At 42.6% G+C, this 27,660-nt stretch overlaps 1 protein-coding gene across 2 annotated transcripts in view; it reads left to right on the plus strand.

Moving 5' to 3' along the window:
- FGGY (FGGY carbohydrate kinase domain containing) overlaps nt 1-27,660 on the plus strand; it is a 138,287-nt gene that overhangs the window by 107,202 nt on the left and 3,425 nt on the right. The window contains exon 15 of one of the 2 annotated variants that reach the window (XM_081011825.1): nt 15,337-15,904. The exons of the other annotated variant lie outside the window; for it this stretch is intronic. Within the exon in view, the coding sequence (XP_080867951.1) occupies nt 15,337-15,360 (24 nt within the window). The 3' untranslated portion in view covers nt 15,361-15,904. Of the gene's footprint in view, nt 1-15,336; nt 15,905-27,660 lie in introns of those variants that run through there. 2 annotated transcript variants of the gene reach the window in all.

Genomic DNA, 27,660 nt, shown 5'->3' on the forward strand with positions numbered 1-27,660 from the left:
TGAGGTGAGTGGGGCTGAGAGACTTCAAAGAAGTGTGACTGGCCCAAGGTCACCCAGCAGCTGCATGTGGAAGAGCGGAGACGCGAACCCGGTTCCCCAGATTACGAGACTACCGCTCTTAACCACTACACCACACTGGCTCTCAGATAGAAACAGACCTGGATCCCTTGCTGGAGGTGGGCAGCAGGGAGAGAGTGTTTGTTGGAGGAGGAAAGTAGTGGGTGAAGCTAAAGATCCAAGCGCCATTCTTGTGCCCTTTGCTTATCCACAGGCAGCAGGGTTCTGTGGATGTGCTTCAAAGGCGCACTGGAAGTACGGAAATGAACCTGTAGCTCCACCCTCAGTTTAGCTGCCAAAGAGCCAGCTCCTGCTTTTGCAAAGCAATCCACTCCTACAATTCTAATATACAGTATACAAGTGACAACGTCGGGGGAAGGAAAAAGACCCTGTCTTATTTGGCCAGTTTTATTCTTCACCATAACTAACTTTTTTGGACAGAGTTTATATATTTGGGGTTAGGATTATTATTGTTTTTATAAAAAAACAAACCATGCCGTTTATTTTTCTACTGTGCATTAAATCACTTCAGTTGCATTTATGCAACCTAATGGCCAGCTTTCTTTTCATCTTGATTTCCTAAAGTGGACTTTGCTTACTTAGAATTTAGAGAGCTGTGTACAGGGAAGAAGAGATACTGATAGTAATTTACTGGAATCCTTGAACTTGTTGAGACAGAAAATTAGAGGAAGAGAGCATGGAGTTTGAGCAAGCTGATTGCAGATTGGTAGCGTTCCTTCCAAAGGCTGGTGGAAGTACCGGTCCTGCAGTGATAGACCTTCCCCTCCCCCCTCGTTGTGAACTTTTGGCACGCCTCTTAACAACAACTTATCTATTAAGTCATTAACTGCAGTTCAAAAGAGTTAATTTTAATAATAGCTTTCCCCTCTGGAAAGATGTTTAATGACAATGGCAATTTGGCTAGGCTATAAAGAGGTTTGGATGCTCAGGCAAACAAGTAGATATTGCGCCTTTGTGCTTCAGTATCAAGCAGTGCTATTCGCACAACAGGTTGTGCATATGGAACGTCCCCTGACAGCTGAGTGAGTGGAAGGACCCCTCTCACGGTGGGTGGCTTTCTGCACTGAATTTTCAGCTTCACCAAGCAAGCTGCTGTTTGTTGAAACACTTCCAAAACTGAGACTTTCCTGCAAATTTAACAGCCTTGTTATCATGAGGATACATGAACCCAAGGCTGCCATTACTTTTCCAGAGGGCCAAGCAGTTCTCCTGATCTGTAGCCACCCCTACTGTTCTTTTCTTTTGTTTGACTGTATACCTTTAAAGAGGAGGAAGAGGTAGGCACCATGTTTTAATAGCTTAGTAGACCACATTGGAAGAACCATAGACACAATTGACTTGTGTCTATTGAATCAGTCCAAGTCTCCTACACTCATCTCATAAAAACCAACAACTTAAAAACTCTTATATAAACCAGGATAAATTCCTAATTAGTCGCTGTAATCATCTTGTGTAAACATAATATTGAAAAAGAAAAGTTAATTAATCATTTTGTTGGCTTGCTGTTAATGCATCTCTTACTGAAAGTCTCCCAGAGTGTCAAGGCGTATCTTAATTTCTGTTTCTTTAATCATGGGGCTGTTGTTGGGCAAAGACGAGAGAGATCAGGTTCTGAAAAGTCGTGTTGGCAGGCAGAACTAGGTTAAGATGTCCTAATCACCTTGTTTCATTATTTGCCAAGAACTGGGCTAAGTTCACACTTGCATTGTCAGGCTATAATTTAAAACAGAGTTAACTAAGAACATTTTGGATAAGAACAAGTGCTTTCTTTTTTCCTTAATGCTCTGGATAGATACTCTGGGTTTCTTTTTACTGATTTGGTCAATACCCTTCCCCACAGAAGCAGAAGCCATTCTTTTTACCTATGGACCAAATGGGGAAAGTGAATGCACACATCACAAAAAGCAGCCTCAGTATGGATATAGGGACCATTTTCATAACTTAGCGCAAAACTCAGGATTTCCTAAGTGAGGCCAGCTGATGTAATGGCACAAGGTAGAACTAGTGCATCCTTTGCTGGCAGCTATTTTGATGCACCTGTTGGTTTCCATATCAAGTTCTTTGTTTTCTGGTTTGTCTGGCAACAGATTTGCCAGGGAGAACTCTTTTCTAATAATAAAGATGAGAAACATTTCTGACAATGATACTAGTTTGTTTCCCGAATTCTACCTAGTCCCTATTGTAAAATGCTTTATTCTTCTGGTAGCTCACATCTTGACATGATATTGAGGGAACCTCTGCTTCTCTAATTGTTCATCAAGAATCAAGATCTCAAAAGTGCTTGGATTCGCTGCTAGCATGACTCTTCTTAAATTCCTCAAAACTATTGCCTTGACAGGGAACTTTAAAGAAGGCGAGGAAGTGGTATTACCCGTCCTCTTCCCTAGGGGTATCTTAATATAGCTGTTATTTCTTTCAGGGCGTTTCTTCAAGAAAATAGAAACTCATAAAATAACTTGAGCTCTAAAAGTGACCCCTCTGCAGTGTGGACCTGTGTTGGTGTATCCATTGCAGATTCATCTAATTCAATATTTTTTATCACACGTGTGCATTTGTACACACATGAAAAAGTGTGCTTTGGTTCTGTAAGTGTAATAGTGATACGTGCACCAAGCGGATGGGATTTATCTGCAGCTCCCCCACGTGTGTATGCAAATGGACATTTCCTTTCATATAACATTGCAGTTTTAGCCATATATATTTCAGTTCTCACATCAGTGTTAATGGGGCTCTGTAGGAGATGTGTGGATTTTTTTAGATATATGGTTTTCCTTTGTGCTGGTATTGGATGAGCAATTCCTTGGCTGCTGGAGCAACTGACCTGGAGGCGTGATGGGAGGTCCCTACAATTTACAGATTCAGCATGGCTTTAGGATAGCGTGATGTTCTCACAAGCAGGTTCAGATCATTAGCCTCATGTGCCATTGCTGTTTACCTGACATACGATACGGGTTGACATCTGTTGCCCATCTCTCTTGCTGAGTGCTTGCTTTGCTTTACTTACGGCTGTGCTCTGGTAGCACCACCAGAGAAGAAAGAAAGATATTTTATCCCTGTTCTTCTTGAGCAAAAGCAGTTTGCAGGTCGCCCCTAATTTGTTAGGCTCGGCAACATTCTGTCATGCTGGTTTCTCCCCTAAGCAAATGAATCGGGGGCGAAATTTAAAGAACCCTGCCGACACGTCCCCCAGCTCGAAAGCGTTTCTGTCAAAATGCTATGTCATCTATGTTAGGTGCTGTCATGCACTTGGATGTATTACCAGATTGGTACATGCTGTACAGTAGTGTTTTGTTAGTTGTTGCACTGCATGATTTGTAGCCATTTTATACCTATAGCAATTAATAGATAAAAACTTGTCTAAGCAAAAGCTGCAGACTGTAACAGTGGGTCACAGTTGTCCCAGACTATAAAGTGCAGTGCAACAGTAATCAGTGCCTATAAAGAAGAATTAATTGCATTCACTTCAGCTTGGGCCTTTCCCCCCCTCTATGCATAATTGCCACGGGGATAGTTGGAGAGGGGCTAACCCTGCTTTCCCTGCATGCGGTGAAATGTGCATGGCAATTAGTCCCATTTATGTGAAAGGGACCTTTTCTCTAAGCTTAATTATTGTATGTGTGTGGTCAGTTTTCAGGAGATGGAAACCAGAGAGGGAAGGACTAACCTTACACTGCCATTCTTGCATGCTGCAAACCTGCACATAACCCCCACATGGCACATTTACAGCCAGATTTCTACCTTTTCCTGTAGCCTGATTCAGCTGTAATAGTAAGCTATGGTTTAGTGGTACCTGCACAAGCTTTGGGGTCATGTACTCCCCACTGCTCTGACACAGTTATATGGCAAACAGAAGCATCTGCTTCCATTGTAAAATAGGGCTGTATCCAAAGCACCAGCCCAGTCTGCAAATAATAAACTGAAGATGGGGTGTTTCCTCCTGAATTATGTAGCCCTGGTTCACTTTGCCGTTTCAGGTTAGGCAGAGGCCCTTAAGGTTAAGGAGTGATTTGAGGTTCCCATTTCTGTCTTTTGTTGCCAAGAAGGAGAGGGGAGAAGCCCTGCATTTACTCACTGGGCACTCTGGAGTTAATGTGAAGAACATAGCCAAGAAATGATGGGAGGCATTAGGTTTGGATTTCATACATTGTAATATATAAACCAATAGCCAATGGAAGGACCGACTTCATTTTACTCTGTTTAAAGTTAAGTTTATCATTACATTTTTATGGTATTACACACGAACACAAATAAACACACACATACAAAACTTAATGCTGCCATTTCAGAGGGCAGTGGTGGTGGGCTCTGACAGCTGCTTCTGCTTCAGTTTAAGGCACCAATTTAAGCATTAGAGGGGACACATGAGGAAAGGTGAAGGAGTACAGCCCACTGTCCTCAGAGGCGCTAGCATTAAAAAGTAGTTGTAGTTTTTTAAAGGAAAACACAAACCTCTAGTGCCAATTGGCAAAGAGTGGGTTGGGTTCCCACCAGCCAAAATGGCCAACCCCTGTTTTGTTTTTGTTTTTTTGCAGTGAAGGGACAACTTCAAGTTTCAGAGGTAAACTTAGAATTTTTTTTACCAACTCTACTTCTGTGCTAATCAAAGTTTATCACCGCACTCAAACTCTGAAGAACTTGGGTTAGTTTGAATTGTGGTTAGTGAGCAAGTCGGGATCACAACCCGTGGTTTGAACCTGGCTTTCTTAAACTAAGTTTAAACAGAGTTTCCCTGAGTTTGTACATGGTGAGTTTAAATGTGCAAGTGGAAGCTTCCAGCTTCCATTTCGTCACTGTGCCCGAGGTGAGAGGGGAGCAATTGTGCCTTGAGAGTTGCTTCTTCTAAACACTGTACAAAGCCATTGACTAGCATTATGCCTGAAAAGCAACTGTGTGATAAAAGATGTTTGGTGCTGCCTACTCACATGGGGCATGCCAAACTCTCGGGAATATGCTGAAGCAAACCAGTGAAGACTATTGAAAGTCTTCAAAGTAGATGGTTAAATGTGCAACTCTCATAAAAATTGTATCATTGAAATTACATTTTTGGTATTGGCAGTTGGAGTTCAGTCTGACGTATTTGCTTGTTATTTCTGGGGTGTTTGGGTTTGTTTGTTTTTAACGCAGGCAGATTTTTGAATTTATTACTTACCATTTAATAGTTAAGGATTTTTTTTATTTGAAAAAAGTGCATACACAATTTATTACTTACCATTTATAGTTATGGACTGAGCAGGCTATAAAATCATTGGAAAATGCTACAGATATCCATTTACTGCATTTTTTTAACATGTAAGGGTTCAGTAGGGGTTGGAGGTCATCCTGCCATTATTGTTATTTAACAATGACAGCCCTGTGCCAGCTGTTTGCTCAGTATTCTGCAAGCCGTAATGGAGGCACATCAATTCCAAGTATATTTTGTTTTATTTGAGCTTGGGTTAGAGATTTTTTTAAAAAAATGTATTTTAATCTTTCCTGGTTTTGAGACAAGGCCCTCTTGGACTGGGACTCATGTAGCAACAAGATGCTGACCAACCAAGTAGCAAAAAAAACAAAAACACATTGCAATCCTAAACACATTTACTTAAAAGTAATGCTCACTGTTAGAAGGGACGCGGGTGGCGCTGTGGGTTAAACCTCAGCGCCTAGGACTTGCCGATCGCATGGTCGGCGGTTCGAATCCCCGCGGCGGGGTGCGCTCCCGTTGCTCGGTCCCAGCGCCTGCCAACCTAGCAGTTCGAAAGCACACCCGGGTGCAAGTAGATAAATAGGGACCGCTTACTAGCGGGAAGGTAAACGGCATTTCTGTGTGCGGCTCTGGCTTGCCAGAGCACCTTCGTCACGCTGGCCACGTGACCCGGAAGTGTCTTCGGACAGCGCTGGCTCCCGGCCTATAGAGTGAGATGAGCGCACAACCCCAGAGTCTGGCAAGACTGGCCCGTATGGGCAGGGGTACCTTTACCTTTACCTTAATGCTCACTGTTGCAACAGAACATCTTTATAAGCACTTTAGGTTTTCAGCCTTACTGCTGGTTATATGATGAGTAGGGCACTTGGTTCAGCCTGAATCAGAGGTATATGGACCACCATTGTTATAAAAGCACGCCGAGAGAATTCCCATGCACTTGCAAAGTCCACCTGTCAGACAAAGCCAAGCGCCTTTTCCCAAATGTGCTAGCTCTACCTATGGAGCAATATTTCAAAGAAAGTACCTCCTACATGAATATCTGTAACACAGTGAGGACTGAATGCATCCATGCCTGCATCCGTGCCTGCATTTGCTCTTCCTCTCCTTGACCCTAATGCTTTATTCCTTCACTATTCATCCTGCCTGTGTGGTGTTGTTGAACCCCATGAAAAGTAACTAGCACCCCAATCTGAAACATGGTGCCCTTTGAAATCACATTATATGTTTGCTGCGGGGAAAACGGGTGTAACATTAGTGTTTCCTGCAGAAATCACACCCACGAGCCCATGTCTGATAACAGTGACTAGACTAGGGGACATGGGATACTTAAAGATAAGTGACAACAAGCCTGTATGACAACCACAGTCAATGGTTTGCTGCAGAAGGAAACACTGTTGTAACACTGGCATGTTCCTTTTTTAAATATAAAATTATAACAATACAACCACACATCAACAGTTGAAGATTCCTCCGAGTCTCTGGACTTCCCACCTTCCCCTCCATGGGTCCTATTGTTAAACCTTTTCTACTGCATCTTTTTCAATAGTCCATGTTTTATATTACTCCATTATCTCCATAATACTTGCTACATTACAAGTGTTACTGCAATCCTGATAATGTTTTCATCTGCTTACAGTGGTCTCCAAGATAAATTATAATTTCCCCCCATTCTTTGTTGAAGTTTTAGTTCTTCTTGGTTCCTGAGCTTTCTGGTATATTTTGCCATTTTGGCATAGTCCAACAGTTTAATTTGCCATTCTTCTCCGAGAGAGACTTTATCTTCTTTCCATCTTTAACACTGGCATTTTCCATAGCAGTAGGCAGAGCCACTGATTCCACAAAGCCCGTTTAGAAAGGGGTGTTGGGATAAAATAGTTCAAGCATCCTGTTTATGACAGAGGTATGCCTATAAATCTCCCCCTAAAGGAGAGAGTGGAGTTACTGTTAAGACAAAGTACTGTATATAAATCAGTGAAGACCATTGCTCCAGAACACACCAGTTTCCATAATTAGATTAAAATATAATATGTATTCCAATAATATGTTATTACAATATTAAAACAATTGCATGTTTAAAGTATCGGGATTAGTTGAAGTTATCCAAAATTTGTAAAGTATTGGGATTTATTCTGTATAGAGGCATAATTCCTCCTGAAATACATTACAGTGAGAACCATTTTTTTCAACTACTGAGAAAATAGCGCAATTATAAAAGTGAGGGTAGGGCAGGATAGCTGATGTTGCTGTCGTTTCATAGCTTCTCCAAGTTAGCTGTCTCTTTTTCAGAGAGTGCCTTCCTTAATTATGTGTGCTGTATTACAGGCAAATTGAATAGTCTGGCCGCCCTCCCCTCTAGCTAAGCTGAAGGGAAACTTCAAGACGTATGCTAGAGAGTTGGAAACTCAATCCACCACATTAATTCCCCATCTGGGATTTGAACTCTTGCAATGCCAGTGCAGGAGATCAGAGTGTTCTGTAAGGAAACACAGGCATGTAGAGTCACTGTGCTAGCTGTCTGAAATGCCTGGGTGTGTGTTTTTTTTAATGAATTTTTTTCAAAGGACACGATGATTACTTCGTCTGGGGATTTGACACCAGCAATCCGAACCACCAGGACATACTTCGGCAAGCCTTCCTCGTAAGGATGTTTGCTACCCCGCACGTACAATTTCTGCTCTTTATCTTGGAAGGTGGCGGTGACAGTCAGGCTGCAGCTCTAAGCATCCATACACAGAAACATGCCCTACTGAAATCACTGAGGCTTCCTTTGGCAGAAACGTGAATGGCTTAGGAGCACACGATTCTGTAACATGTTGAAGCTGAGCAGGCATGGGTCAGGTCAGGAGGCCATTGGGAGTACTGCAAATTTCCAATAAAAAGAGACAGAAAATGGCAGTCAATCTGGCACACTCATAATCAGCTGATTCAAAATTCATGCGCATTGCTCTGTAGTGCACTACTGGGTTACTAGTAGCTCAATACATGAACTTCCTCCATTAATATGTGTTGGACGTGAGGTGGTTTAGACTCCTGTCATCATTTGATGCCATAACCATCTAATGATGACCGTACATGTGTGGACTTGCCTTTGGCTGATATTTTAAGCGTTGTCTCCTCCCAGGCATAGAAATCAGCATCATAACCCCTGCTCTATGCCCCCACACACCTAAAAGCAGATACATGGTCACACAAGACAGGACAGGGCCTTTTGAGTTTGGCACCTAGTCTTTGAAATTCCTCTGAAGAAGTCTGCTTAGCCCCCTCAGCGCTTATTTCTTCCCCTACTAATTTTCTATGGCTATTTTTCACTGGCTCTTATTTCAGTGTGGTTTTTTCATTTACATAATAGCTAGTTATTATTTCTGCTTATATGAAGTCTGTCTTATTCTGTTGCTTCTCAGTAGGAACCACAAATCCAGAATCTCAGTCAAGAGAGATGTGGTTTTTTCTTCTAGTCAGCAGACCAGATGAGGGATCTGTATATGGTAGTAGATCACCTACTTGGTGAGACAGACATATCTATGGGATTGTTTTGGGTATACATGACTTTTGGTTTGTTATTAGTTTATTTTACACAATTAATACAAAACAAAGCATATGTATCAAAATATTACGAGAGAAGAAATATCCCACAAAATTTACAATGTATTAGTTATTACAAAGATAATTATATACAATATACACAACTGCATAATAAAAAGTGGGCAATACAAATGGTATCTAGCTTATTAGTCTTCCTACTACAAACTTACCATAATCATTTAAACTTAAGGTATTGATTAGAATAGATAGATTTACTCAAAACTGACAATTTAAGAAGGTTATTGACAAGCTGCAATGTGTTCAGAGGAGGGCAACCAATATGAAAAAGGGAACAGTTGATAGAGTTGGGTATGTTTAGCTCAGAAAAGAGGAAACTGAGAGGAGATATGATAGCCATTTTCAAACATCTAAAGGGTTGTCACACGGAAGATGGAGCAAGCTTGTTTTCTCCTGCTCCAGAGACTAGTATCCAAACCAATGGAATTAAGTTACAAGAAAGGAGATTCTGACTAAACATCAGGAAGAACTTTCTGATAGTAAGGGTTGTTCAACAGTAGAACAGACTGATTCGGGAGATGATGGAGTTTTTTAAGCAGAAGTTGGAAGGTCACCTGGCACATAGAATTTAGTTAAAATTCCTGCATCGCAAGGTGTTGGAGTAGATAAGCCTCAGTGCCCCTTCCAACTCTACAATCCTATGATTCTATGTACTTAGGATTTACATCCATTTGAGTATACTTAAGAGTTGAACCCATTTTATATGCAGCTCATTCCTCTGGTATTATAGCTCTGCAACTTTGCAGGTATTTTACTGAGGACAATACTGGTTGGTTGGTTGGTTGGTTGGTTGGTTTTTTTCCACTGTACAAATGGCATTTATTTATTGGCACAACATAGCTTATTATCGGTCTTTTAACTTCACATAGATTAGGTTACAAGGGGAGGGTGGAGGGAGGAGACGAGAGCTGAGCATTGATGGTAAATGAGATGTGTTAGCCTCTGTGATGGGAGATGTCACTTAGCTTAGGGGAACAGGATGATTAATTGCTCTAAAGAGGCGACATATTCTTGAAGCTCTTGGAAATAATAAAGAACTTGCTATTCATCTTATTTTCAAAACTTGATGCACCGATTTCTCTGTATTTTCGGGAAATGGGGGCTGAGCAATCTATTAATTTCGCAGGAGCTCCACCTGTGGAACAATAATTGAAGTGCAACGCAAAGTTTTAGAAGCAGCTTTTCCAGTTAGCTTTTAAATTGCGGGTATTTGAAAAAGAGGGGGGGACATCTGTGCAGAAGCAAGCAGTAAAGCAAGACAGCAGTCACAACATTTACACAGGAGGTGTAACTTAGGCAGGCTCCATCCACAATATACATTTAAAGCTGTATCATACCACATTAAGCAGTCATGGCTTCCCCCAAAGACTCCTGAGAATGGTAGCTTGTTAAAAGTGCTGAGAGTTGGTCTCCTCACAGAGATAGTTTCCAGAGTGGTTTAACAATCAGTCCATCTTTCCTGGGAACCCTGGATTGATCTTAGGGGAGGAAACTAAGCTATGTGTAGCAACTGTATTTGATAGGCTTTGGGGCCCTTATGCAAACATGTTTCTGTGGGGAAGGAGGAAGCCAATTTATAATAGGGATGTCCCACTTCCCAGGCATATAAATCAGTATTTCTGTTTCTCTTCATTTTTGTGCCATGTCTGTAGGGTAGTAAATTATTTTCTGCCTATGAAATGCCATAGGAGTCAGGTCCTAAATTTTATTCTGGAACCACATGGTGCTTGTCTTTCAGGAGGTGCTCATTCTGTCTTCTACCATATTGTTAGCAGGCAGGCACAGCCTGTAGTAACACTAGTCCTTAGTGAATAAGGTGGTTGTGGCTTCAGACCCTTTCAGAAATGGGCTCTTTGACACATTCTGCATCTGAATTCTACCCTGCACAAAAGGCAAAAACATGTTTGAGAGTCACATAAAGGCATTTTTAGGGCCTTTGGAGAAATCTGAATGCTAGTTTCAGAGGACTACTTCTATACAGGTAAAACATTCCTTTCTCTCTTAGTGCTTCCATGGTGCTCACAGTCCTTCCCTTGCCCTGTTGGATCCTTGGCTCATTGGAACGAGCATTAGGAACTCTTTTTAAATAAGCTTTTTACAAGAAAAAAACAAGCCCTCCGTTTGGGATTCTTTCATTTCATTCATATCTAGCTACAGTGGTACAGCCACAGGCCGGGCACTTTGTCCCATTGTTTAGTAGCGTATGCCAAAATCAGCCATTGCAGCTGGAGGTGCATTGCAAGTATTGGACAGTACACATTTTGCCAGCACAGCGTAGTAAGAAGTAAGCATGAAAGAAAGAGGTAAACATTGTATTAAAGCCAAGACAGGAAGTTATTTTATTCCTCCCAAAAGCTGAGTGTGCACAAAAGTTCCCACGCTTTATGAAAGGGTTTGCCTCCTAGGTCCCATTGCCAAGAGTAATTCCTTCTCTTTCATTACGCATTGTGGCTCTTCGTGGTGGTTAAACATGTGGTCCATGGTTCACATGTGCGCTTCATGTGCCTGCTCCGAAGCATTTCATCTTCACGTCACCCCCCCCCCCCGACTGTGAGTCTTGGATTGCAGCTTTGTCCTTTTGAAAACTCTGATAAAAAATAAAAGGTTAATGTTCAGGTCCATTTATTTGTTGTGCGGTGCTGAAATATGATACAGTAGAAGATTCCTGTTCCAGACAAATGTATCTACTCATGCTTAAAGCTGTAGTCATCTTTTTCAAAACTCTTTAGAAATATTTCTGCAGGCTGTGTTTTAAGATATGCTTTCACTGGGAAATGTTGTATTAGAAGCCAACTTTAAATGCTGCTATGCATTACCATCAAATCAAATCATCGAGAGACCTTGAAAAGCATCTCCAAGGTCTCGCGAGGCCTCAGAGATGCTTTCTGAGAAGTCGCTGGAAGTTGGGTTCTGAGGTCTCGGAAGGCCTCAAACAGCATCTCCGAAGTCTTGTGAGTCCTCAGACATGGCTTCCAGTACTTCCCAAGGCACCAGAAGTTGTGTTGGGGGCCCTGTAGTTTTTTGTGGGTGCTCAGGCACCCAGAGCCCCTATTGTTGGTGCCCCTGCAATGGATCCAAGGCCTTGGTTCATTTATTGGAGGCAAACCTAGAAACACTGAGCCCTCCTGTTTGAACCAGAGAATGCTTAACCAGAGCCCAGCAAGTAAATGAAAGAAATATACAACATGCCTCTAGATAACAGTTCGAGAGTGACATGATTTTGTAAAGCATGGCAGTTTTCCTTTAAAAATAGGTTTCTCCTCGGGTAAAATGAAATGCCAGGCAGTTTTGGAGTTCACATATCTCCACAATTTGTTGTATTATTTTGACATACAGGCAAAAACATATACACACTGTAGTTGCATTAGAAGGGTTCACAGATGGTCTCTCAAGATTCTCAAGTCTGGACTCACCATTTGCAATGGCTGTACCATGTTTTTTGTTATTGCCCCAGCTAGTAGCAGCATCCTCCATGCAGGGGTGGACTTTGGTAATATGGGGCCCTGAGTGAGGACGAAATTTGGTAGGCCTCCACCGGAATATTTCTTATTTTCACAATAATTACTTTTGTATTTTTTATTTCATGCCTCTTTGACTCAGAGCCCTTTGCAGGGGAACTGCCCACACCACCCTAAATCTAGGCGCTGCTCTACAAGACCCCTAATGTCATTCCTGGGCATTGGAGTGGGGCCAATACAAGAAATATGGTAGAGATTGTTTGGATATAATTCTGAAAGTGGCCATTTTCTAAGAGGTGAGGAAAAGGAAAATGTCTTCTGAGAAATTCCAGTTCAGCTCTAATCTGCTTCAAGATACCTGTCGTTAACAGAACTAAACTTTAAGACAAATTTACTCAAATAGCCTCAAGTAAAAAGAAAATACCTCGAAAATGGTACAGGGAAGACAATGAGAACTTGTTTTTTCTTGGATAAATGATCTCTCCTCTCTGTGTGGCTTCAGTTTATTTTCTCAGAAAATACCTTTGAACTAGGGATTAGTTGTGTTTCGGATTCGTTCCATTAAGCCATTTTCACAGTCTGAAATTGCTGCTAATGGGAAGAAATGTGTGGTTTGAAATGTGCAGTGTTGGATCAGCTAACTAGTTTTTGCAAAAGGACAGCTAATAAATAAAATAAAAAAATAAAAAAAAAGAGTAGATGAGAGCTGTGGAGAGAGGTGAAACACCTGTAGAGATAAGAGCTTAAGTAAGAAATATTTGTGCAGTTTTGGCACCTGTTGCCCTGGCACAGTATGCTTGAATAATCATTGAACAGGTCCAGATTTTAGCCGAGTTCTATACAAATTCAAAGCCAATTCTGTACACACTTACCTGGGAGGAAGTCCTAGTAAACACCTGTCTAGGCAGAGGTTCTGTTCAAGTCCTTCTGAGACACTGTCCTGTCAGCTGTAGGAGTTGGGGCAACAGTCTTCTTCTGCTTTTTCTTTTTTTGCTCTGGAGGAACCTGAGGGGAATACTATTCTTAGGCTCTCTTCTCTGGAGGTGTAAGGTTTCCTAATCCCCAGAGCATCTCTAGTCCTGTGCTGTATGAGAACTAGTCAGAGCTCAACCCTGGAGGTCTGTGCAAGGGCATTTCTTTCACCCACACTGCCCCTGCTACAATTCCAGGGCCCACAGATTACCACCCCTTCTGGGTCAGTGGTATCTCCCATAGCTGGCTGTTTGTGTCCACGATGGCCCGGGGTCTGACTGTAGAGCCGGTCAGCAAGTGCTCCTCATCAGCAGTTATGAGTGGTTGGATTTTTGATAAGCAAGCAATCTCAAATGTTGTAAATGACAATCAAGCAGATCTGATACTTGCCCTATTCAGCAGGCAGGCCTCACAGCCTTTTCATGTTGAGTGAGAAGGTCTGAAGGACTGTAAGCATATCTAGCCAAGTGTGCTTCAGTCCCCCTCATGGCTGGGAACCCTACATGATCATGGGAAACACTCTGAGCATCCCATCAGATCTTTCTACAAGATGTTGGAAGAGTGAGGCATGGCCTCTCCACCAGTAGAATTTAAGAACGCCTCATTAGGGCTACTGTGTCAAAAATATTTCAAGACTCTTTCAGAAATAAAGCCTAGGCTACAAGGGTTTGGGTTTTAGCTATTGGTGCTAGCTCTTTTCGATCTCAGAAGATTGTGAAATCTGATTATTCTGTTTTATTTACACAATGTGGAACTTAAAGCTATTGGAATACTGAAAAGCACAGTAAAATGTAAACAGATACCCATGCAGGCAAAGCTTACAAAAACAGAAGAGGTGAATTTTCTGCTAATACATCCTCTCCAACGTGGGCCATGATTTATTGTCTCACGGATGACAGATTGGGGGAAGGTCACATCTTGGAAAAACAATTGTCCATGAGGAGGTGCATAAATTTTATTTTCTCAAATGGCTGAGTTCAGCTCTGTAATCTTTGGAATGTTCAAAATGCATTCCAGTTCCCACAGCAGCACCTGCAGAAAGCTTTGTGTTGTCTTTATGGATAGGCTTAATATAGGCACGTTTTATGGCTGCCTATATTAGCAGTATGGAATGCATGTGATAAACAGTCATGGTAAGCTCACTAGAATTGGATTGATGAAATGGAGATAAATAAACTCAGCATCCATTTCATATATCTGTAAGGAAAATCTCCAGAAAACGTCCTTCTGTCACTAGAGAGAATATAGATTAAAGGATTTTTCATCCTCGAATTATGCAAATATTTGACAAGTAAGAACAAAAAGCCTGGTAGGCCTTAAAAGTAGTAGTAGTAGTAGTTGTTCGTTTGTTTGTTTTTGTTAATCACCTTAGGCACCCTAGTAGGAAAGTGGCATCAAAATATATAAAATAAACTATCATTCTTACCTTTCCTTCCTTTAAGGTTTTTAAGCAGAGGTTGGATGGCCATTTGTCATGGATACTTTAGCTGAGATTCCTGCATTGCAGGGGTTGGACTAGATGACCCTTGGGGTCCCTTCCAGCTCTATAATTCTATGATTCTATACCTTCTTACCTTCCTTAATTACTTTCCAGAGTTATATTATCAATTGACCTTCTGACAAGAGGTCATGCCAAAGGATGCTGTTGCATATCTCTTTTTCACGGCTGACCACATCCTTGAGTCTGATTTCAGACAACCACCATCTAGTGTCTGTTGAATCCATCTTTTGCTTCACTGATTTGTCCTCTGCAACCTCACCATCCTACCTGGATTTGAAAAGGGCTGGAGACCACAGTGGCATTTCATTGCCAGAAATACAGTACTATTCTTAAAAATGGATGGTGGATCTTCTCCTGTGCTTGTTGTTCCATCCTAGGTTTAGGACCACATTGAAGAAAGCAATGATTTGCTGGGTGGGGTGGGGAGAATATATGCTACTCTTTAAATAGATAGTATGTAGCCTCTCCTTCTTCATCAGTTGACTTTATTTCTCCCATAAACATCTACCAGAGGCATAACTTACCATTTCTTTCCTCTACAGGACTTACAAAAATGGTACCGGTGAGGCATGATTGCCCTCGGTGGAGGAGATTACTGTGTTAGCAACATAGGAAGGTGAAGGTGCCTTCTACCAAAGCATACCAATGGTCCATCTAGCTCACTATTCTTTACACAAGGGATGGATAACTTGTGGACTCCAATATCCATGAGCAACAGCCCCAAATGGCCAATGGTCAAGCGTTATGGAAACTAGTCTAACAGCATCTGTTAGCCTCTGGTTGGCCACTCCTTGCCTACATTGCCGGGCAGCAGATCTCCAGGGTTTTAGACGGAAGCTTTTCCAAGTCCTACCTGGAAATGCCGGGGATTGAACCCAGGACCTCCTGCATGCAAAGCACATGCTCTGTCACTGAGCTACGGCTCTTCCTCTTTGATTTGTTATTCATTGTCTGTATCAGCATGAATCTTAGAGTCTTTGGATGCTTGTGAAAGATCAGAATTCTCTCCTGTTCAGCCCCATTCCACCTCCCACCAGATAAATTTGACAACATAAGCTATCAGCCAGCTTAAGTCTAATTTGTTTTTGGTCATGTCATATCTAAAGCAAATTTGAAAAGTTCTTCGGTGTGCTTTCCTAATTCTCATGTAAGCTCCTCTTACTGCTTTTTAATCTTTCACATGTGCTTGTTTACAGTAATTTAAAAAAATAATCAGAAAAAGTCCATGCTTTTTGTCAGAGGTTTCCAACATGGTGCCTGTGGGCACAGCTGTTCCCTTGAGGTCTTCCCTTGATTTCCCACAAAGCCGCTGAACCCATCCCCCAACCCAATTCATTGTCCCTCGCTCGCTCCATGAGCTGATAAGTGTGATTACTTTTTTCTGACTTGAAAAATTCAAAAAGCTGAAAGAGGAAGTGGGAAAGAGCTTTTCAATACTCAGATGAATTCTTCTGGATCCAACTTTTACCTATATCCCTTGGAAAGGCAAAGTGTGCTTTCCTTCAGCCTCTTGGGCTGATCCAGGAAGGAGGAAGTGAAGTTACCTGAGGCAGTGACGCCCATGTCATTCTCTCAAAAATCATAATGTGCCCATGGAACTAAAAAGATTGGCTCCTTCTGCATTTACAATCAAGTTTCTGGTTTAAGTTACGAAATACAGTACAAATCATTCATGATGCAGATGTTAGCCCTTTGTACAATCGAACAGGCTCTTTGGCATCACTCAGGCTACTGCAGCTGGAAGCAAACATGAATAACAATTCAGCAACAGGGATTTCAAACCCTTAGCTTGAGGAAGGCACTAAATGTTGGGGAAGAGACTATGAGGGGTAGATTTACCGTCACTGAGCTAGTACTGGAAAGATGGAAATGAATGATTAAACCATCCTGTTGGGCAGAAAGCGAGGAAACACAACTGCATGGCTGTGTATTTTTATGGCAGTAACAATGAGGCATGGCGGCCTCCGAAACAGTTCTCATGATAAAATCCCAGCTGGATTCTCAGAGCTGTGTTGTGGTCTGTGCTTGGGGATTTGACAAAGCAGCTTATATGCATGTGAACTGGCTAGATCCAAAACATTTTTATGAGAGGGTAAATGAACATATGGAAAGAATCGAGAAAACCCCATCCAGCTTTTAATATGTAAACAGTGCTCTAGCTGTAGGTCATAAAGTAAATACAGATTTTTAAAAACACCCGATCGCCAGATGGTGAAGAAAAGGCGATGAAAGCAAAATGTATGCTATGAACGTGACGAGAAATTGACGGGATACGTTTTCGGAGTGTACCTTCGCTCAAGTGGCTTTCCACTAAATTCAAAGTGCAGCATTTTTCAGGTGTGAGCATCTTAAGTCTTATTTCATCAGAACTACCCTCTCTTCATTTTTTCCCTACTTCAGATCCTGAACCCATCTATCTCTGGTCTTCACAGTGGGGAACAATGTTCCCAAGTGAATTGCAAAACAATTGCAGATCATCTGTAAACAGAACCTTCCCACAATCCTGGGATTGCCTGTAAGAAGCTTTTAGAATTCGTTGGCATCTGTTCCACAATCTCCCCCCCCCCCCCCCCGCGCCTGAGTTTCTTGTAGACATGATATTCTTCTGGATTTCCTACTTCGCTGTCATAAACATGCTGTTGATCTCCTGCTTCATTTGGCCCCAGCGGAGGTTGCAAAACTAGTGAGGAGAAGCATTTCTTCCTGCTTTTATAGTCATGCTGAAAAGCAGCTTCTCTGAAACCCTTTTAAAATAAACTTCTTTCTTTCTTTTTTTAAGAAAGACACCCTATCAACTTTCTAACATCTGCACAGCACACAGTGAAGTGATAATGCACGTAGAAGTTCATGGGTACTGATTTTTCCTGGAACATATTACATATTATTATTATTTTTACATGGTGCTGTGGAACCTCAGGCCTGGGAGCTAAATGTTCTCCTCTGTGTCTGGACCTCTGGGCTCTCCTCAGCCACAACCTGTCCCTCAGACCATCTCCCCCCTCAGTGCTTTTGCGTGGCTGGAATGTGTTCTTGAACATCTGCTTTCCTGGAAGGAGAATGTCATACACAGATCCAGTGCTTTTTTCCTAGAAAAAGAGGTGCAGGTAGTCACCATGAAGTTGTTACAGTAAGTGTCACACCTTTTAACAACAACGAAAAGAGGTCCGGTCCTGCGTACCCTTGAATACCCCCTGAAGAAGAAAAACGGCGCTGCACAGACCTATAAACATTAGGGAAGGAGGAATACCCCCTGAAGTTTTCAGGAATTGAATTTAGCCTACTATACAAAGGTAAGGGTACATACAATGTATCCTTTTGCATCTGGTCCCAACCACCATTTGTTTGCACCCCTGAAAGTTTCCCTTGAGGAAATAAGGCGTTCAGGCTGGAAAACGCTCCCCACCCCAATTCTCCAAGCACTCCAGGTGTATTGAAAAATAAGACAGTCCCTGCTCACAGGCTCACAGTTTAATAAGGGAAAACAGGAAGCAAGCATTGAAACAGCTTTGGTTATTTATTTATAGCACTCCCTTCATCCCAAAGAACCCCAGGGTGACTTAGGGCAGGCAGCACAGTGAATCAGGCTAGCCCTGTTCACCAGGTCAAACCACAGGGTTAAATGTGTCGCTTGTCATTGCATTTTCTCTTGTAAAAAGTATAGCCAGTAGTTTCTATGGGCCCTGGTCAGAGTTAACCCTTTTTTCTTTGTGCTGCAGCCCTAAAGGACCCCCCCCCCCCCAGCTTCTATTGGAGGCAAGCTTCCATTGGCAGCAGGCTACTGCTACCCACCCCAATAACTGCTATGGGGGCTTTCCTCTCAGGTCTAATATTTTCACAGAGGTGATTTTAATCAGGACCACAGCAGGGGGAAAGAGATGTGTTTCTTCATTTGCTTGTATGTTGTATACCATGGACCTGATCTTGTCCCCAATGGGCTGATGAAATAGTTGTGTTTATTATTTTGGAAAGAGTCATACAACTACAAGTCAGAAACTGCATGAGGTTGGGGTCCCTGGTCTTTAACTTAGAGATGTTGCTGGGAGATCTGGGAGAGTGGTGTTTGCAGCTCTGCTTGACCATGGGCTGGTCCCGGGGATGTCCGCCATCCTCATGCATGGCTGGGTGAGGGGATGGTCGCTTGACACCACCCTCCTCTGGCAGCCACAGACCACATCTGAGCAGGCCTGGCCCCACAGGCCAATCAGAAGCAGGGGCGAGGGGCTGGGCCAGGCTCTCCCGGCAGTATTTACCATGGCAACTGCATGTAGGCCGCCCTCTTTGCTAACTGGCAGGGGCCAGTTGTCTTCACAGTTGAGTGGGTACCCCATTAGAGGGGTCCAGGAGGAGAGATTTTTGTCCAGTTGCCCACATGGGGGTCGATGGGCCAAAACACCTCTCACAACAGTGGTCTGTACAGGTTCATTGCACATGATCAATGTTGGGAGTGACTCCCAGCACTGGGTCAACCTCATTAGGTTCGACCTATTAGCCAAACCTACTCACATCTGGAATCAATCAAGTTGTAGCCTAATTCAACCCAATACGAATCTCCTGTGTTCCTTTCTATGGTCTACCCCTCACCAGACTCTGGACATCACGTGCCTGTGCCAGCAATTTGAGTTCAACAGCATTTGGAGAGCCGCAGGTTACTCACCACTAGTATATTTGATGCGACAGTTTTTGAACAGCCTCCTTTAATGTGAAGGAAATGTGAGAACCTTCCCAAGTGGGCTGGGGGTTGTGGATGAGGCAGAGAGTGTGGGCGTTTTGCACTGCTTCTTCTTCACAGGTTAAAGAGGCAGCGTTTATTCCGGGGCTTCCCACCTCGGCGCACTGGCCCTTGCCACAGACAGTTGACCCCATCCCGATCCTGAGTCACCAGGCCCATTCAAGAGCACCTGTTCCCTCCCAGCGTGCAAACCCCAGCGCTGCTGAGTCAGAGACCAGAGCACATTAAATCATTGTGCCTGCTTGCCAGCAAAAGTTGGGAGCTGAAAGCAGAGTTAAGCTGCTTGGGCTCCTTCCACTGCCCATGTAAGCTGAGCCTCCCACTGCTGGGCAGCCAGGCTGGCACCTGACCCACTTGAGTCTGAGCAGAGTGGCCAGCTGCCTGTTATTAAATACAATTGCTTAATTATTTGTTAGTTGCAGGGTGTTGAGGGGGAGGCACTGGAACAGAAACATGCCTAATATTAACAGCAGAGTTACCACAAAGCAGGCTTTCCGACTGAAGGATGGTGGGTTGACAACCGGCGCGGCTCATTCTGCTTCTAAATTTGGCTTTCTGGAGAAGTGACTAACGTCATGACTGGCACGGCAGAAAAATGCCGCCTTCAGTTGTGCTGACCCTTCTCTCCTTTTGATTCTACCCAGCCTAACTAAGGCTCTGTTTACATGGGGACTGCCCCTGGAGTGTCTTTTGATACATTAGGAAAGTTTCATGCTCTCCTTTGTCCTGCAGTGATCCCTAATAATTCTCTCCTGCCCTCGGCCCATTTCCTCACTGTCCCTTTCAGTGAAAAGAGCTTGTGGTGATGTGCATAAACCCCCTCTTTTCTTTTTCTGTGGAAAGCATGGGAGGACATGAGGGGGTGATCACAAGGCATTTTATTCTTCCCAAAGTGTTATTCTGATTCTGTGAATCACAAAACCCTGAGGGCACGTGGGACAATATGTTTTATTTAGGCATGGTAGTGTTTCAAATACAAGGTGAGGGATTCGTCAGGCTAACCGTTCAAGGGAGAAGTGTCATGCCCTCTGCTTATCCAATGTCTTGTAGACTTCTTTTTGATTATTTCTATTTATTATTTGTTTTCTAAAAGGGTATCGTGCATAAGCATTTTTTTGATTGATTCTATTTCTATTCCACTTTTTATTCAAATAAATCCCAAAGCAGCTTACAAACAAAAGATAAAAATAACATAATGGAACATCACGAATACAGCATAAATTGTATAGAATACTTAACAAATCATCAGTAAAGCAATCACAAACAAAACAATTGTCATCTATGTAACAATAAGCATGGCTCTGCAGAGGAATAAGGAAGACTCCTAACTTGATTTTCAAAAGTAATGCTAGAAGCATTATCAGTTTTATTAGCATGAATTTATACCAGGAAGACAATGTAGCATCCAGCAACCATAGGGAAACTATTCTGATGCATCAAAACCACAAGGCAGCTAAAACAAATTTAAAGCCTCACCAGCCAAAGTCCTGCTGGAAAAGCTTTTAATAACATTCTTCTGAGATGGAAAACAGAGCTGGTTTGACTGGCCTCCCTGAGAAGTTCCACAGTAAAGGTGCCACTGTAAAAAAGGCCTTGTGCTTTGTCAACTTGAATCTAATTTCCACTGATTCTGGTGCTTGGAGCAGTGCCCAGACATTATCCTACTTGTACGTGTATGTCTGTGTAAGTGAGAGAGATGTTGTAGGTAAATATGGAACAAGGCTGCTGTTTAGGGCTTTAAATAACTGCACTTTGAATTGTGCCCAAAAATTAATTGGGAGCCAGTGGACAGAAGAAGCTGGTGAAGACTTTTAATTAGTCTAAAGCTATGACACGCTGGCATGGCTTCAAATCATTTAGTCAGACCAAAGTGCAACAGATAAATGGTCCCAGAAAACAGAAAAGGGCGGACAAAGGAAAGACAGAATGCTATATTAATCTTAGAAAGATATCTACAAATGGATATCCTTGAAGTGAGGTTGCTACTGGTGTCAGCTTCCGGAAGGGCACCATTTCCTGCTTGCCTGTTTCATTTTTAAAAATTAAACAGGGAGAGATGCCATTTTGAAAGTTCACTTTGGGAATATAAATGTCTATGGCACTGTGCCTTTTCTTTGGCACTGCAAAGCTTTAAATTTGTCACTGGCTTCTTATGAGGATTGGGCAGAGGTGTGGGGGGGTAGCTCTATTAGGGTGGGTGTGAGGAACCTTTTTGGCTCTCGGCCCTCATTCCCTTATTGCCAACCCTTCAAGGGCCACTTGCCACTGGTAGGTGGGCCACACTCTTCATGCGCCCCTCAGCCAAATACTTAGCTACTCTCCACTCCTATCCATTTGCCAAGATTTCAGGGGAGACCAAAAGTTTCAGACAACTTTAGATTGGTGAGGAGGGATGAACTCCCCCTGCTCTCAGTTCAGATTGGCTCAGCAGGTATAAACTTTCTCAACAAGCGCTTTGTGGGGAAAGCATCTGTTTTCCAGAGAATTCTCTTCTGGCTCATAATATTGGCGCTTTCATTGATTGTACATCATCCTGTACCTTATCATGTTGGCCCCTAGTACAGAGAACTTCTGGGAAGGCCAACCATCACCAGCCCTCCCAAAAAACCGCTAGGGGAATAATAGATAATTTTACATCTGGGTGGAACGCAGCAACTGTCTGGCAAGAAATGAGAAACGCAATTGATGATCCAAACAAAAGATACTCACTAGACAAAAAGATACATATGAGGGTAATCTGGTCATGTAATTTCTAGACAATAAGAATTCCATTGAGAGTATGTGGAGACCTTTAAAGAACTTTTGTAAATACACCTAAAAAGCAACTGGCTTTGTTGTTTATGTAGTTTCATAGCCATCCATGAGAGTTTAATTGAGAAATGCTTAAAGCAGCTGGAAGAATTCAGCTTTGTCTTCTGATTGTACATGTGTAGAATCTTATTTAACATTTGAGCAAGAGAAGCGTTTGTTTGTGTGTGTGTGTGTTACACACATGTATATACACACATACACACATACATACATGTATGGCATATGGTTTAGGTAGAAATCCCATTGTTAGACATGTTGTATTACAGTCGTACCTTGGATCCCGAATGCCTTGGTACTCGGACATTTTGACTCTCAAACACTGCAAACCTAGAAGTGGGTGTTCCTGTTTGCAAACGTTCTTTGGAACCCGAACGTCCAGTGGGGCTTCCGCGGCTCCCGATTGGCTGCAGGAGCTTCCTGCAGCCAATCAAAAGCCGCTCTTTGGTTTCCAAACGTTTTGGAAGTCGAACGGACTTTGGGAACAGATTCCATTTGACTTCCAGGGTACGACTGTATTCTGGTCACTGGACATTAGTACTGCTGCTGACTCTTGTTAGCAAAATAGTATGTGCTTCTGTTGTCTTATTCTGAAATCCTATGCACACTTTTCTGGGGGTAAGTCCCTACTGAACTGAAGGGGTTACTTTAAGTAGGCATGTATAGGATTGCAATACTAATTCTTTTGCAATTCACATCTGTTAAACTCAGTTTTTCCCTGCGTATGAAGTTAAGTGGCCGTTGCAATTCTGATAATCTTTCATCGCTAGCTAGCTTGTTTACTGGCCTGTCTCTGTCTCATACTCAGTTCTGACACTGTAACAAAAGCTAGAAACTATGAATTCATCCATTTATTTATACTCCACAGTGGCTCTATTTTTGTCAGCAAAGAAAACCCTTCATTTGCATTTTGCCTAGCCTTTAAAAATTATGATCAAATAATTTTTGACCAAACATGGACATTTGTTTCTTTATTTTTAGCACAGAATTTACAGGAAATGAAAAATGAAATGAGAAAAAAGTAATTTTAGCAAAAAAATTAATTTTTTAAAAAAGAATTCATTGTACTTTCTTGATTTTATTTAAGCCTGCTTCAAACAAGAGACAAGGCTAAATGGGCCTGTCTGTATACATCCCATGTGACAAACTACACACGAGAATGACTTCCATATTTTGTGGGAGCCCCTTCTTATGGAGCTGCCTAAAAATAAGTTGCTACATTCTTTAAATTAAGGCTGCAATTCTATACAGTGGTACCTCGGGTTAAGTACTTAATTCGTTCCAGAGGTCCGTTCTTAACCTGAAACTCTTCTTAACCTGAAGCACCACTTTAGCTAATGGGGCCTCCTGCTGCCGCCATGCTGCCGGAGCACGATTTCTGTTCTCATCCTGAAGCAAAGTTCTTAACCTGAGGTACTATTTCTGGGTTAGCGGAGTCTGTAACCTGAAGCGTATGTAACCTGAAGCGTATGTATCCCGAGGTACCACTGTACACATCTATTGAACTCAGTGGGGCCTACTTCTTACACATGTATAGGAGAGTACTATCAGTTTGGTAGCTGGAAATACTGATCTGAACATGAAGCCCTTATCCCTGAAGAACATATTTGTCATTATGCTATACTTGGAGATAAGCACCCAAATTCAATAGACTGCTGATCTGATCACTTTTGGCATTTCCCATGACCCTGATTGACAGTGACTTTTTAAACACGGGGCATATTTTGAGTTGAGCAAGAACTGAAGAGACTGCAATCTTGGATCTGCTATTGGCTGACTCCCATGTGACCTTGACACACTATTGCACTTGACATGGAAGCTATCCAAAACTAGAATTTCATACTATTGTTGTTCTTTGGTATTATATATATGTGTGTGTGTGTGTGTGTGTGTGTGTGTGTGTGTGTTATATGCCACCTTTGAAGGCATAGCCTTCACAAGTCATTCCCAATACCCTTTCCCTTTCCATGTAGTTATAAAGACTAATTGGGGGATTAATGAAATAATGGCGGGGAGGAAAGTCCTTTTCACCTCTCATATTCTCTTTTAAAATTAGAAGTGGACCATGGAGGGCGTCCCTTGAGCTGCATGCCTGCTGGAGAGCGTAGAGGTTATATTGGCCAACATTAATGCAGAGACAGTGATTGAATAAATAACAAAAATAGATCTAAAATGGTGCTTCATGACAAGGCACTAAGTATGGCATTGTCTCTCCCCCTCCTCTGAAAGAAGCCATTTCATCTTTTTATGGCTTGTGTGGGTGGGTGTTTTCTTCTTCCCAGAAGTCTGGAGGGGGGAAAGCTTTGAGGCTAAGTGAATAACTGCTTTTAAATAAAACGTGTGCAAGTATATATTTATCTGAAAGGCTGGATCATCTCCAAAAGAATAATGAGTGCCTCAGCCAAGCAGAGAATGTTCTCTGTACAATACCTGTGACCCAGAAAGGAAAGACTAGATGGCTTGAGGGAGTTGCCAGCTGTCCTTCTCTTTTCAGACTAGATTCCTTCCTTTCCAGGATACGTAAAGCCTCCCACATAATCAGCTTGCAGCTCAGCAAGTGCACATTTACCGTCCCTTTGGTTTGTGGGCCTCAGAAATCTTCTCTCAAGGAAGTGATTTGTTGGGAAAGGATTCCATATTCCCAGCACTCGGAGCAAAATATAATTGCTGGGGAAATGCGATTCTTCCTCCCAGCTAGCATAGAGCTGTTGGAAATTATAGTGCTGCCTGGAATATGGTTTTCGTGAAACTATTGGGTCGTTCCTGTGACATTACCAATAACTGAGGGAGAAAAACCAACTCTCATGTGCCCATTGTATGCTGCAGTGCAAATAGTGATATTCAGCCTGCAGGGAGGGCAATGGAATGGAAGCTGCAGTTGAGCAAGGCAAAATGCAGAAAAAATGCATGTCAAGTTGACTTGGCCTTGAGACTACTTAGTTTCTTTTGCAAGTCCCCTTTTTGCACATCAGAGGGTTCTCCAAAACAGCACAGCCGTCCTATTCTGCAGTACGACTGCCACCTGCCTTCCATTATATGTCAACTAGATCTCAGGCCTTTGACTCTAGACTTACAATTGCTAAAAGTTGGTAGACTTTGAATCCAGAGTTGCTAAAAGTTGCGTCAGTAAGGGCATACTTTTAAAAGCCAATATTTGGCATTCAAGGGTTCTACGCTCTGCCAAACCTAAAAAGGAAAAAACGGATTTCAAACGTTTCTCAGTACTTCCTGTTGCCATAGGACACTAAAAACTTGGGCGCCTAATTAATTAATAGCAGGTATGTGCTTGGATCTTGTGGCTTCCTCTGACCCATCCATTTGGAAGATGAGGGACAATCTGCTTTGCTGGGCACAAATTTTAAATAGCCATCCCTTGCAAATCCAGAATTCTGCACTTCCCTTTGCTGCAAATTATTTAGTTACCCATCTTTCATCAACAATGCCTTTCCGCTAATAAGCTTCAGCATTTTATGCTAAAGGTTTTATAATCACTGCAGCCAGTATTATGTCTACTTGTAACATTCAAGTGTGACTGCTGTTCTTGTGTCAAAACAACACCAAAGTTTGTATCAGCAGGTTTGGCGGAACTCTGAGGTTTGCAGAAATACCAAAAAAGAAAAGAAAGAAAAATCATGGGGGGGGAGGGGCTGCAGTGCCGACTTGGCCTGCTCAGTAGTGATGGGCTGCTGGCTGCCTATTGAGGGGGAGAATGGAATGGAGAAGAATGGGAGAGAGCATGGCTGGCAGTGAGCAGGAATACTCTGCTGTGCAATGTTTTGCTGTTGTTGGTCCCTCTTATATTTTAGATATAATGATGGGCACAATCCACTGGAGTGCTGAGCATGCTTAAATCAATGCCTTAAGCAAACTTTGCGTTGAATTGTAGCCGGTTTCTTTAGTGCACAGAATGTACCACGGCTGCAAATCTTGGAAGACCTTTGTCGCAGATTTTTCTAGCGTGTTGTTCATTTGGTCCTGAATCTTATTTGAGTGTGTCTGACTGTACATTTGGGAGTATGGCTGTACAGTCAGACCAATCTCATCTGAGTACATTCTGCCGGATTAGCCAGTGCACAGAATGGAACTGTGTTCTAGCCGTGAAAGTCAGAATGACTGAGAATATTAACAAGTGCCCAATACAGCTAAAGTTAAACTATAACTGCAACAGAGGACTTGTCCCCTTGCCCTGCTCCTTTCCTGGGGAAAACCTGCTCTGAACTGGAACAAACAGCAATCCGGAGAGAACCCGAATTGCTGTTCGTTCCTATTGAGCGCTAAAGAGCAGTTTTCCCTGGGGTGGAAGCAGTGGGACAAAATAAAGTGTAGATAAGCCCTCAGTGTAAGCAAGTGCAAAGTGATGTTTGGGTGGGTGTCTGGGTAGGACTAAGTTCCTGTATATGCTTATGGGGTCTGAACTGGCAGGGGCTGGCCAGAAAAGAGATAATGATGCATAGCTCAATGAAAATGTTGACCCAGCACACGGCAACTGTAAAAAAACAAAAAAACACCAAATTACTTGTTAGGGATCATTAGAAAGGGTTTGAAAATTGGGGTGGGAGGTGGGAGGAATGCCAATGTCATAAGGCCATTATACAAATTATAGTGCATGCAGACTTGGAATACTGCATATGGTTCTGGTTGGCACACCTCAAAGGGATATTAGGCAGCTGCAAATAATTTAGAAAATCCTGCCAGTGGTCATGGAGCTAGAGCAAACTCCGCCATGAGGAGATGTTACAAAATTTTAGTTTAGAGAAAAGGGCCAGGTGGAACATGACGGGTACACAAAATGTGTGCATGGGGTGGTGAAAGCAGATAGGAGTTGTTTATCCCTCTCTTGTAATACTAGAACCCAGGACTATCCAATGTGACTAAGCATTGGAAGTGTCAGTACGAAAAGGAAGCACTTTTTGCACAGCACGTAGTTAAATTATGGAATTCACTATCCCCAAATGTAGTAACGGCCACCTCCTTTGATGGCTTTGAAAGGGGGTCAGATAAATTCGTGGAGGATGGAGTTATCAGTGACCACTAGCCATGCTACCTAGGCACTATGCCCAGTTTTGGAGGCAGCTGCTGGGAAGCAGGTTGGGCTTGGAGGCTTCCCATAGGCAGCTGGCTGGCCACTGTAGGAACATAGCCTAGATGGGCTTTGGTCTGGTCCAGGAAATCTCGCCTTATTTTCCTAACTGAGGCCTCTTTCATCCATTTGTTGATTCATTCCACGTGCATGGAGGGGAGGGAGCGACTTTGCCTCATGGTCCTGTCCCAGATGTTCCTGCACCCTGGCTGCAACATCCACACATTCCTCAGGATTTTTGCAAACATG

The sequence above is a fragment of the Podarcis pityusensis genome (assembly GCF_964106645.2).
Source record: "Podarcis pityusensis genome assembly, chromosome: 6".
Lineage (NCBI taxonomy): Eukaryota > Metazoa > Chordata > Lepidosauria > Squamata > Lacertidae > Podarcis > Podarcis pityusensis.